The sequence below is a fragment of the Carcharodon carcharias genome, chromosome 18 (genome assembly GCF_017639515.1).
Source record: "Carcharodon carcharias isolate sCarCar2 chromosome 18, sCarCar2.pri, whole genome shotgun sequence".
In the NCBI taxonomy this organism is placed as follows: domain Eukaryota; kingdom Metazoa; phylum Chordata; class Chondrichthyes; order Lamniformes; family Lamnidae; genus Carcharodon; species Carcharodon carcharias.
The window spans coordinates 20,902,749-20,916,261 of NC_054484.1; the positions used below are offsets into that span (position 1 = coordinate 20,902,749).

Here is a 13,513-nt window from a genome sequence, read left to right on the forward strand (position 1 = left end):
GGAATATATCTGAACTGAAATCATTCACGGGGGTGATCAATTATTATGGACGCTTCTTGTCTAATTTATCGACAGAACTGGCACCCTTGTATTATTGCTCAATAAAAAACCAGAGATGGTCATGGCAAACACCACAAGAAGAAGCTTTCACAAAAGTGAAAAAGTTGTTACAATCTTCCACACTGCTAGTACATTTTGACCCAAAAAAAGGTATTGATATTAAAGTGTGACGCATCACCTTATGGAGTGGGAGCTATGCTTTCCCATCGAATGGATGATGGATCAGAATGACCTACAGGATATGTGTTGGGAACACTTAGTATTGCAGAGAAAAAGTCCTCTCAAATTGAAAAAGAAGGCCTGGCGATTGTTTTTGGTGTTAAAAAGTTTTATCAATATGTGCAAGATCGTCATTTTACAAACATAACGGACCACAAGCCATTATTAGGACTATTCAGTGAAGACAAGGCTATACCTCCTATGGCCTCAGCAAGCATACAAAGATGAGTAAAACAAAAACAGAATTACCTGGAAAAACTCAGCAGGTCTGGCAGCATCGGCGGAGAAGAAAAGAGTTGACGTTTCGAGTCCTCATGACCCTTCGACAGAACTTGAGTTCGAGTCCAGGAAAGAGCTGAAATATAAGCTGGTTTAAGGTGTGTGTGTGGGGGGCGGAGAGATAGAGAGACAGAGAGGTGGAGGGGGTTGGTGTGGTTGTAGCGACAAACAAGCAGTGATAGAAGCAGATCATCAAAAGATGTCAACAACAATAGTACAATAGAACACATAGGTGTTAAAGTTAAAGTTGGTGATATTATCTAAACGAATGTGCTAATTAAGAATGGATGGTAGGGCACTCAAGGTATAGCTCTAGTGGGTTTTTTTTTATTTTATATAATGGAAATAGGTGGGAAAAGGAAAATCTTTATAATTTATTGGGAAAAAAAAAGGGGGAAACAGAAAGGGGGTGGGGATGGGGGAGGGGACTCACGACCTAAAGTTGTTGAATTCAATATTCAGTCCGGAAGGCTGTAAAGTCCCTAGTCGGAAGATGAGGTGTTGTTCCTCCAGTTTGCGTTGGGCTTCACTGGAACAATGCAGCAAGCCAAGGACAGACATGTGGGCAAGAGAGCAGGGTGGAGTGTTAAAATGGCAAGCGACAGGGAGGTTTGGGTCATTCTTGCGGACAGACCGCAGGTGTTCTGCAAAGCGGTCGCCCAGTTTACGTTTGGTCTCTCCAATGTAGAGGAGACCACATTGGGAGCAACGAATGCAGTAGACTAAGTTGGGGGAAATGCAAGTGAAATGCTGCTTCACTTGAAAGGAGTGTTTGGGTCCTTGGACGGTGAGGAGAGAGGAAGTGAAGGGGCAGGTGTTGCATCTTTTGCGTGGGCAAGGGGTTGTGCCATAGGAGGGGGTTGAGGAGTAGGGGGTGATGGAGGAGTGGACCAGGGTGTCCCGGAGGGAGCGATCCCTACGGAATGCCGATAAGGGGGGTGAAGGGAAGATGTGTTTGGTAGTGGCATCATGCTGGAGTTGGCAGAAATGGCGGAGGATGATCCTTTGAATGCGGAGGCTGGTGGGGTGATAAGTGAGGACAAGGGGGACCCTATCATGTTTCTGGGAGGGAGGAGAAGGAGTGAGGGCGGATGCGCGGGAGATGGGCCGGACACGGTTGAGGGCCCTGTCAACCGTGTCCGGCCCATCTCCCGCGCATCCGCCCTCACTCCTTCTCCTCCCTCCCAGAAACATGATAGGGTCCCCCTTGTCCTCACTTATCACCCCACCAGCCTCCGCATTCAAAGGATCATCCTCCGCCATTTCCGCCAACTCCAGCATGATGCCACTACCAAACACATCTTCCCTTCACCCCCCTTATCGGCATTCCGTAGGGATCGCTCCCTCCGGGACACCCTGGTCCACTCCTCCATCACCCCCTACTCCTCAACCCCCTCCTATGGCACAACCCCTTGCCCACGCAAAAGATGCAACACCTGCCCCTTCACTTCCTCTCTCCTCACCGTCCAAGGACCCAAACACTCCTTTCAAGTGAAGCAGCATTTCACTTGCATTTCCCCCAACTTAGTCTACTGCATTCGTTGCTCCCAATGTGGTCTCCTCTACATTGGAGAGACCAAACGTAAACTGGGCGACCGCTTTGCAGAACACCTGCGGTCTGTCCGCAAGAATGACCCAAACCTCCCTGTCGCTTGCCATTTTAACACTCCACCCTGCTCTCTTGCCCACATGTCTGTCCTTGGCTTGCTGCATTGTTCCAGTGAAGCCCAACGCAAACTGGAGGAACAACACCTCATCTTCCGACTAGGGACTTTACAGCCTTCCGGACTGAATATTGAATTCAACAACTTTAGGTCGTGAGTCCCCTCCCCCATCCCCACCCCCTTTCTGTTTCCCCCTTTTTTTTTTCCCAATAAATTATAAAGATTTTCCTTTTCCCACCTATTTCCATTATATAAAATAAAAAAAAACCCACTAGAGCTATACCTTGAGTGCCCTACCATCCATTCTTAATTAGCACATTCGTTTAGATAATATCACCAACTTTAACTTTAACACCTATGTGTTCTATTGTACTATTGTTGTTGACATCTTTTGATGATCTGCTTCTATCACTGCTTGTTTGTCGCTACAACCACACCAACCCCCTCCACCTCTCTGTCTCTCTATCTCTCCGCCCCCCACACACACACCTTAAACCAGCTTATATTTCAGCTCTTTCCTGGACTCGAACTCAAGTTCTGTCGAAGGGTCATGAGGACTCGAAACGTCAACTCTTTTCTTCTCCGCCGATGCTGCCAGACCTGCTGAGTTTTTCCAGGTAATTCTGTTTTTGTTTTGGATTTCCAGCATCCGCAGTTTTTTTGTTTTTACAAAGATGAGTGTTGATCTCATCAGCGTATGAGAATGCTTTTATTCACAGACCCGGAAGTCAAATTGCAAATGCAAGTGCGTTCATTTACCCTGGCAATTAAAAGATGAGGATGTTCCAATTCTTCAGGAGTACATGTAGCTGTTGAATTTCCTGGACTCACCACCGATACGTAATAAACAAATTAAGGACTGGACAAACCGAGATCCAGTCTTATCCAGAGTGAGAAATCAAGCTCTTTATGGCTGGTCACAAACACAAGAGGAAGAGTTTTCCTGTTGCCGAGCGGGGGGGGGGGGGGGGGGGGGGGGGGGGGGGGTGCCACTCACTGACGCGTAATGTGACACGTGCTGACGTTGGTTGTACGTCCCGACGCCACCGTGACTCATTTAGATTTTCGGTTCGGTGGGCGCGCAGACAGCTGAACTGTCAAAGGCCTATTAGGGCCTGTTAGAAACTAATTGAAACAATGAAATGTTGCTGCCCGCCCAACCTTAAGGTTGGCTGGGGGCAGGTGAAGAGCCCAGGCGGCCTACGCATTTCTCATGAAACCTCATCCACGGGCGAGATGAGGGGTTTCATGAAGTATTTTAAAATTCAATAAAAATTATTTTAAAAACTCGTCGGCGTGCCCCATTGACACTGTTGCATGAGGGGGCATGTTTTAAAAGTTTGCTTTTCCTTTACTTAAATTTTAAAACCTTAACTTGATCCCTCTGAGGCAACTCTGCAAGGCCCCAAATCAGGGAATCCCTCCTGCCTGCACAGGAAGTGCCGAGTATCACGCTGGGTGGGTCTTCATTGGCCCGCTCACATAAAATGGCGGCGCGGACCCGATTTGGGGCGCTGTTCGGGTTCGCGCTCGCTCCCGCCAGCCCCCGCGCAACCCCCCCACCCGCAAACCCCCCACCCGATGGGAGGAAAATACAGCCCAAGAATCTGCTGAAATGAAACCGTGGGCAGCATTTTCCCCCCGTTGGGGGGGGGGGGGGGGGGGGGGGGGGTAAGTGGAGGAGCGAGCATGGGCTTCTGATCAGCGCTCCCAGTCGGAGGCGTGCCGCCATTTTATGTGGGCAGGCCTTAATTAACGTGATGTCCGCCAGGAAGTGCTATGTGCTCCCTGTGCAGGCAGGAGGGGGAGGGGGATGGGGGGGGGAGGAGGATTCCCTCAGCTGGGGATGGGGCGCGCTCTTTTGCGCATGTGTGCGGAAGAGTGCGCAGATCTCCCTGAGGCTAAGTACTGTCTCAGGGAGATCGGCTCACATTTTAAACTTTAAATGAAGCTGAGAAAAAAATTTCCCTGCCATGTTCCCTCATGTGACTCGGCTGTGCGCTCGCCGACCTGAGAATGTGAATGACGCAGGGTGATGTCGGGACGCCCGCCCAACGTTGGCAAGTGGGCCCCGCCCCCACTCGCCGACCGGAAGATACAGCCCCGTATATTTCCAGAGAAGTTATGAGATAACTAGCCAAGAGGGTATTTTATTCTGGGGAGCTTGAGTGATCGTTCCTCCAAAAGGACGAAAGCCCTTGTTATCTGAACTTCACAGAGCACATCCCGGAATTTTCAAAATGAAGGCAATAGCAAATAGCTGTATGTGGTGGCCGGGAATGGATGGAGAACTAGAAAACTTAGGTGAGAAGTAGTTTGCAGTTTTAACACATGCAAAAGTTACCTGTAACAGCCCCATTAAACTCCTGGGACTGGCCAGGAAGGTCATGGGTACGAGTACCCATTGATTATGTGGGACCTTCTATGGGAACAATGTTTCTCGTTATCATAGACACCCATTCAAAATGGATGGACACATATGAAGTGAGGTCACCCACATTTTCAGCGACAGTAGACAAGCTACGACAAAGCTTCACTATAAATGGATTACCTGAAGAACTAACATCAGGTAATGGAACAGTATTCACAAGTGCTGAATTTAACCGATTTACAAGCCTTAATGGTATTGTTCATCTGAAAACATCGGCATACCACCCTTCTTCAAATGGACTCACCGAGAGAGTTCAGGTGTTCAAATCTGGTGTGAAGAAATTATCTGGAGATGCATTAGCAACTAAATTAGCATGATTTCTTTTCCATTATAGGACCTCCCCTCATTCGACAACAGGTCACACCTGCGGAATGGTTGATGAGCTGCCATCTCCGGTTGAGACTGAGCCTAATCATGCCAAACTTGTGGGGGGGAGATAGAAAGGTGACAGGAAAGTCAGAAAATGGGACATGATTGTCACAGTCGGGGCAGAACATTTAACGTAGGAGAGAAGGTCTTTGTGAAAAATTTTAGAGAAGGAAGGACCAGCATGATTGTTCATGAAATAAGTGCTGTAATGGGACCGCTTTCCTACCACGTGAAAGTAAGGAGACATGTGGATCACATGCGAAATAGGGAAACCAAATATCCAGAAGTGATTCCACCGGTGCTCAAGACTGGATCAACATTTCCTGTTGAAAGAATTCAACCAAGTACAAATGTATTTGAAAGGCCGACTGTACCTGAAACAGTCAAAGAAACAAATTCACCGGTACCTGCTGTAGATCCTGATGCTCGGGTGACTTCAGAAAAGGAGATTCCAAAGCAAACTTCAGAAGCTGTAGAGCTGAGACATTCTACCTCCAGAGAGACTGACTTTGTAAATAATTGATTTGTGTAAATTACTTTAATATATTGAAAAATTGTAGAATGTACTTTTCAGTAAAGGGGGAGGGATGTAGTAATCTGATGTGCAATATACCTTTAAGACAAGTATTGTAATGAAAGGTCATATGGACTTATTGTCCAATAGCAGAGTAGCGCAGGCTACCTCTACGTGGGAGCTTTGAGTTAGTCACTGGTGAGTGAAGACAGAGTTTTATGTTGTGAGCACTCAAGTGTAGCTGCAGAGTTTAGTTTGTAAATAAACAGCATGTGTTTATTCAAATAGCAATCTCCTGATGCTCTCTGTCTCCATACCAACTCAGCCACACTGAAACAAGTGCGCAACCTGAATCCTTTAGCTCCTACAAATCAAGGGCACTGGATCCAATACACCCTATCCAAAACATTCACGCCCTCCACCAACAACAAACAGTGGCAGTGGTGTGTACCATCTACAAGATGCACTGCAGAAACTCATCAAGGCTCCTTAAGCAGCATCTTCCAAACCCATGGCTGCTACCATCTAGGGGAGCAGACACATGGGAACACCACCATTTAGAAGTTCCCCTCCAAGCCACTCATCATCCTGACTTGGAAACATATTTCCATTCCTTCACTGTCACTGGTTCAAAATCTTGGAACTCCCTCCCTAACAGCACTGTGGGTGTACCTACACTACATGGGCTGCAGGGGTTCAAGAAGGCAGCTCACCACCACATTCTCAAGGGCAACTAGGGATGGGCAATAAATGGTGGCTTAACTAGAGACGCCTACATCCATAAATGAATTAAAAAAAACTCCCTTATAGATTTTAACCATAAAATATAGTAATATTAAAGGTAAACACTGCTGCTACTTTAATAAAGTATACCACATGACTTCTGACTCTCTTCCACTCTGCTGTGGAACCAAAGGAAGTTCAGAACCTAACTGCTTTCTGAAAACAAAGATTTTTCTGGCTTGAAACTGGGTGGTTGCTTCAAATTCACAGCATTTCGCAGCACAGAGCTGGTCTCAGGACATCTCCCCCAAATAGCCACCTCAACTAAACATTTTCCCTTAAATATTCTTTGCTCCTTTGATCTTTGACTCCATTGTTCTAAGCACCTCTTTGAACTCAGTTTTTCCAAAATAAAGAAGTCTTTCATGTTTTTCCTATTGTCTCCACTTTTGGGTCAAATAACATTTAAAAATCTTCCCTTGTTTACCTATGAAACCATTGTAAGATGTAAAAGTCCTGGTCACTTCCCTTTGAAATTTAACAGCTGAAAATTCAATTCCTTACCTATCACCTAATGTAAACTTTAAAGCTATTTACTTGTACATTCAACTTCACCATAGCCTCTTATTACAAATGCATGCATCTAGCGACTTTACCTTTCATCTCTCTGCTCCCACAGACAAGCTGTCTATACTAACCTTCCCCCCAGTTTAATCACACACACACACACTCACACTCACACACTCACTCACACACTCACTCACACACTCACTCACACACTCACTCTCTCTCTCTCCTGGCCCTCTTTACAGAATACCATCATATTCCCAAAAAAATTTTTTAAATTAACATCTATCATCACATTTGCTAGACACTGTCATTGGATATCAATCAGGCACATGTCTCACATGTGTAAAGCTGCAATTACAGTTTAAGCGTGCTTGGAGTCTTTCTAACTTTGAAAGTAGGAATAGGATCATTGTCAAGCAGCATCATGAGCAATAAGTGAGCAGGAGTGATACAGAAAATAAATGGCAATAGGTTCCTGACTGTTAATTGGGGAGCAGTATACTGAGGAGCTTGTCTCATAAAGGATAATGGATGCTGGCAGTGAATTACATGTAAGGTAATAGGTTTCTGTAAATTTAATGGAGGATCATCCTAGTCCAAATATATGGACAGACACTGTCTGTCTGTGAGGTGCGTGGAGAATGATCAACATTTGTCAGCGAGCTCCACAGGAAGATGGGAAAGTACAGGACTAGAAAAGCCTCTGCAGTCTATGTGGCCAGACCCTAAAATTAATACCTCTCAACCACTGACTCCTTAGTAATTAGAGAATCACAGCAAAACAGGCATGGTGGTAACTCTGACTTCTAGCAGAGAAAGGCAGGAAACTAAATCCCATGGAGGTAGTTATTTAAACAATTGGAGTGTGGAGGCCTGACTCTGTACCGGCACAATCGGGTGTCCAAAAATGCTTCATGGTACTTTTGGATTGTAGTCACTGTGCACACATCACCCTCAATACATCTGCTTCTTTATTACATTAAATAACTCAATCAAGTTAGTGAAAATGACCTTCCTTTAACAAATCAGTCCTGACATTCATTTATTAATATAAAGTTTTACGAATATCAGTTAGTTTTGTCATGGATTATTGTCTCTAAAACTTTTCCCGCCGCTGACTTCAGACTGACTGACCTGCTGTCGTTGAGTTTATCCCCCTCGAATGTTCATCTGAACAGCCGTGTGACCTTTGTCATTCTCCAGTTCTCTGAATCTCTCCCATATCTAATGGGCATTGGAAGGTTGCGACCAGAGCTTCTGTAATCTCCCCCCTTATTTCTCAGCAACCTAAGATGCATCCAATCTAGGTGGCTTTTCTGCTTTTGAGTCCTTCCAACCCGTTTAAGTACGTCCTCTTAATCTATTTTTAATCATAGCTAATAACTCTACCACCCCCTCCTTTAATGTGATATTTGCAGCGTTCTCTTCCTTAGTGAAGACAGATGTAAAATACTCATTTGGTATCTCAGCTATGCCCCCTTGGCTCCACAAGAAGATCTCACTTTTGGACCCTAATGGATACCATTGTTTTCTTGGCTGCCCTTTTACGATTGCTTATAAAAGGCTCTCAGGCTCCTCTTTATGTTGGCCCCTGGTCTATTCTCATACACCAGCTCTTTGGCTCTCAAATCCTTTTTCAGTTCTCTGTATGTTTTGTATTCAGCTTGGTTCTCTACTATAATATGAGCCTGACATTTATCATAAGCTTCCTTTCTCTGTTTCGTTTTAATCTCTATGGCCTGCACCTTCCGGTCGGCGAGCAGGGGTGGGGCATCCCAACGTCACCCTGCGTCATTTACATTTTCAGGTCGGCGCGCGTGGACCCGAGTCGGCTGCGCACCTGCCGACCTGTCAACGGCCACTTAAGACCATTAGTAAAGTAATTGAGGGGATCAATGGACCTGCCCGTCCAACCTTAGGGTTGGTGGGCAGGCCAGGAGCCCAGGCCGACTTCTGAAAAAAACGTGAAACCTCATCCACGGGTGGGATGGGATGAGGTTTCATGAGGGATTTTAAATGTTTACAAAATGTTAAAATAAAAGAAATTGACGAATTGACGTGTCCCAGCTCATGTGACATGAGGGGACATGTCAGGATTGGTTTTTTTTCACACTTCTGAAAATTTTTGAAACTTCCAGCGATCTCCCTGAGGCGGCACTTTGCCTCAGGTACATCTGTGCGTGCGAAAGAGCGCACTCCTGACTCAGGGGATTCCCCCGCCACCCACACAGGGAGCGCACAGCGCTTCCGAGCGGACGCCATTAATTGGCCTGCCCACGTAAAATGGCGGCACGCCCCTGACCGGGGGCACCGATTGGGAACCCACCCGCCTGCGCCCACTCCTGCACATTCCCCCCTTTGCAGGTCTCCGGTCGCTCAATTGACGTTTTGCCTGCAATTCTATTCCACCTGGACCAGATCCCTTTCCAACTCATATGAAATTAGCCCTCGTCCAATTAAATACTCCCACATCTGAATGTTCTTTATCCTTTTCCATAACTACTCTAACCCTACTGATAATATGACCATTCTTCCACAAAATCTTCCTGACTGTAACATGCTCAGTTGCCCTACTTTGTTCCCCAGAATGAGATCCAGCGCTGCTTCCTTCCACTGGAAACATACTCTTCATGAAGGTTGTTTTGTACACATTTTCTGAATTCTTCTTCCACTTTGCCCTTATAATACTATCCAAACTGAAAATCCCAATTATCACTGAAGTACGCTTTTTGCATCAAGGATATCTTTCATCTTAAGGCACCTTCTCCCATTATCTCTAAAAGCCCCAGAACTTCTGGTATTGTAAAGGGCAGATGGATTAGACAGAGAAAAAATAAGCACAATATTCTATAATAAATAAAAGCAAAATACAGAGGATGCTGGAAATCTGAAATAAAAACTGAAAGTGCTGCAAAAGCTCAGCCGATCTGGCAGCATCTGTGGAGAGAGAAACAGAATTAATGCTTCGAGTCCGTATGACTCTTCTTTGGAGGTAAAGAGAAGTAGAAATCTGATGGATTTTATACTGTTTCAAGGGGAGTGCAGCAGGTGGAGCAGAAGAGAAGGTCCGGGGTAGGTGGGAGCTCAGGGAGAGATTGACGAAGATGTCATGGACACAAGACAATGGGAGTGTTAATGGTAGTGTTAAAAGTTAAAGAAGGTGCTGATTGTGACATAAAGGTAAGCACAATATTCTTCTTACCAGTGCCCCTGGGAAGGCCCACGTCAGACAGCATCTCCAGCACAGAGCTTTTACCCGAGCTCTGGTCTCCAATCACAGCAATGGTGGGTAGAGAAAACTCCTTATCTATACCCATTGATCTCATCTCATCAATGACATTAATGTAAGTACGAACTTTTTCCTCATACTTATCACAAAAGACAGCCATTTCTTGAAGAGCAAACACTCTGGAAAGCAAGCAGATTTTCCAATTAACGTACACCGTGTTAGTTGCTCTGAACCAATCACCATGTGAAGTCCAGGTTTGACTTGCCCATTGGCCTGTGAAACCCACCCTGTTTCCATTGTGTGGATATGGGATATTTCCCAACGAATGGGACCTCTGGTTCTTTGATCGAGAGGAAGAGAAATCTTGGATTTCTCTTCAAACACACATTTTTACTGACCACAAAATCTTTTCTGGTTCACTGCTTCACTAGTCCCCACTGGATTAGAAAGAGTGAAAATAAGCGCAAAATTCTTCTTAGCGCAGTGCTCCTGGGAAGGGTCAAGTCAAAGAGCATTTCCAGCACACAGCTTTTCCCCAAGCTCTGTCTCCAATCACAGCAATGGTGAGGACACACAGACACACTAATGTTATATTTTTATAGATTCATGTGTACAAGCAATCATGTTATAAAAACATATCAACAGTTAAGCCCAATGGTGCCCCTCCAACCCTGACCCTGCCGAAGTTTATAGGGTCACTGGGAGGCATCTGAAAGCAGAATCTCTGTGGCAAAAATAATGATATTGTTCCCAGTCCTGCATCAAAATCCTCGGCCTAATTCTAGTACCAGTAGTTTTCAACAACAAGCTTTCATCTATATTGACTAATAATATTGTTCTTAGATAACTGTTCTAAAGTTTTATGTTAAGTACAATACCTGTGGATATTAAAACCATCAGACTTGATCCTCATAGGCTTCCTTCAAGGCAATGGACTTCCAACTGACCCAAGAGCTCTCACTTTTGGAAAGAGAATGCTCATTCTTTATATTACTTGATTGCCTTGGGCTGCAGGTACATAACTTTGTTCTTTCCTCCTAGTCATTAAAACCCAAAAAAAAACCTGAAAAAACTCAGCAGGTCTGGCAGCATCTGCATGGAGGAGCACAGTTGTCGTTTCGAGTCCGAATGACCCTTCAACAGAACTAAGTAAAAATAGAAGAGGTGAAATATAAGCTGGATTGGGGGGGGGGTGGGGGGGGGTACCAATTTATATTTCACCTCTCTTCTATTTTTACTTAGTTCTGTTGAAGGGTCATTCGGACTTGAAGCGTTAACTGTGCTCTCCTCCGCCGATGCTGCCAGACCTGCCGAGTTTTTCCAGGTATTTTTGTTTTTGTTTTGGATTTCCAGCATCTGCAGTTTTTTTTGCTTTTATCCTAGTCATTAATCTCACATGTATGTTTATTTTGTGTTAACTGACCTCAGAGGTACTGCAGTGGCTACTCTACCTTTTATCCAAATTGTATAACAGTTTGTCCCCCTCAGGAATGTGTAAGGTTGCATTATCTGAGTACAATTCTATTACAGCTGATGCCAGCAAGTCTGTTTAGTTCCTAGCTTGGGGCAAAATTAAATCACTTTCATGGTCAATATAAAAAGTTATCATATTATGGTCACATTCCTAGAAGCTCCTTCAGTACAAGGTTTTAATTAATCCTCTCTTATTGCACAATATTAGATCCAAATTGGTCTATTTTGTAGTTGGTTCCTCCACACACTGATCTATAAAACTGTCTTATATACATATCATGAACTAATCCTCCACATTATTTCTGCAAGTTTGGTTTACCCAGTCAATGAACATTAAGGTTCCCCTTTATTACTGTATTGTCCTTATTACACGCGCCTCTAGTTGCCTGATTTATATGTTGCCCTAGCTACACTATACAACTGCTCTTTGAGGGTCTGGAAACAACTCTGACCAATGTTTATTGCCGAATTCACTAAGGTAGGAACCGCAATTCTCAGTGGACATCAAGCCAACGATGCCGAAATGAAAGCAGTGACAGTCAGGTACATTTAGAATTCCTGATGATCGATTAGGTCATCACTGGGAGGTTCATCTTGCTGCTAGACTTATTGAAAAGTAAGTTTTATTCCTTGCGCTGCTGCGCAGAGATCGGGACGGTTGGAGGGCTGAAGTATTTAATGATGGCAAAATGGGCAGTTTCGATGAGTGTGGAGGGCACAGAATGCAAAGTGAGGATGTGAAACCGCCAGCAGCATGATTGTTTTTAAGAAGTTTCAAATGTGGCTCTACCCGTTTTCTAAACACCATGAAAAGTGATCACGACAATGAATTTGCACACAGGAAAAAATGTCACGGCGGCTGTTATAGGAAGAAATTGTGCATCGCAAAATCATTGAATAACTTGGTAACTAAACCTGCACAAGCCAAATGAGAGAGCTATCAAGAGAGAAAAAAAAATGCCTTGCTTCATGAAAACTTACCCTGTTGGAAAATTCTCTTGGTATAGACTTCCTTTTCCTTCAAATGAATGAATCTTTTTTTCTGATTATAGTCTGGTCCGTTGTTCACCAGCTGGTAAAACCGATTAAAATGACTCGCTCGCTGCTCCTCGCAAATTTCTATCTTTTGGGGACGATTCCTGTGCAGTTCCACTTTCTGTTCACATTTAGGAAGACCCACGCAGATAGGTTACTTCAATACAGGTGGTGGGGGGGGGGGGGGGTGGAAAAAAAGTCTTGACGTAATCAAAGCCAAAATCTCAGCAAATCTAGCAGCTAATGGAGAGAGAAACTGGGTTAAAGTTTTGAGTTGAATATTGCTCAAGGAAAATGATTAATTGAAATTGCAAATTAATTACCCTTTTCCTGTTTTAAACAAGTCTGGGCAACTTATGATTTTGAGTAGGTGCCATTGGGAAAGCATTCCTCCCCCCGGGGGGAGGGGGGAGATGTGCAGGGGGGAAGATTTGCGGGGGGGGGGATCTGCGGGGGGATGTGCGGGGGGGATTTACAGGGGGGATGTGCAGGAGGGGGGCTGTGCACGAGGGGGGAGGATGTGCAGGGGGGAGGTGCAGGAGGGGGGATGTGCAGGGGGGAGGTGCAGGAGGGGGGGTTCTGTGCGGTGGGGGGGATGTGCACGAGGGGGGGGGGGTGCTGTGCACGAAGGGGGGGGGGGATGTGCAGGGGGGGTTCTGTGCGGTGGGGGGGATGTGCAGGGGGGGTTCTGTGCGGTGGGGGGGATGTGCAGGGGGGGTTCTGTGCGGTGGGGGGGATGTGCAGGGGGGGTTCTGTGCGGTGGGGGGGATGTGCAGGGGGGGTTCTGTGCGGTGGGGGGGATGTGCAGGGGGGGTTCTGTGCGGTGGGGGGGATGTGCAGGGGGGGTTCTGTGCGGTGGGGGGGATGTGCAGGGGGGGTTCTGTGCGGTGGGGGGGATGTGCAGGGGGGGTTCTGTGCGGTGGGGGGGATGTGCGGGGGAGGGTTCT

General features: G+C 45.7%; 1 protein-coding gene across 2 annotated transcripts in view; it reads right to left on the reverse strand.

The window, feature by feature from the left end:
- Window positions 1–13,513, reverse strand: part of LOC121290759 (interferon-induced GTP-binding protein Mx-like) — a 54,897-nt gene that overhangs the window by 36,334 nt on the left and 5,050 nt on the right. For both annotated transcript variants that reach the window (XM_041211648.1, XM_041211647.1), the window contains exons 2-3: window positions 12,513–12,723; window positions 10,032–10,237 (exon numbers count right to left, since the gene is read on the reverse strand). In XM_041211648.1, coding sequence (XP_041067582.1) covers window positions 10,032–10,218 — 187 coding nt within the window. In that variant the 5' untranslated portion in view covers window positions 10,219–10,237; window positions 12,513–12,723. The remainder of the gene's footprint in view (window positions 1–10,031; window positions 10,238–12,512; window positions 12,724–13,513) is intronic.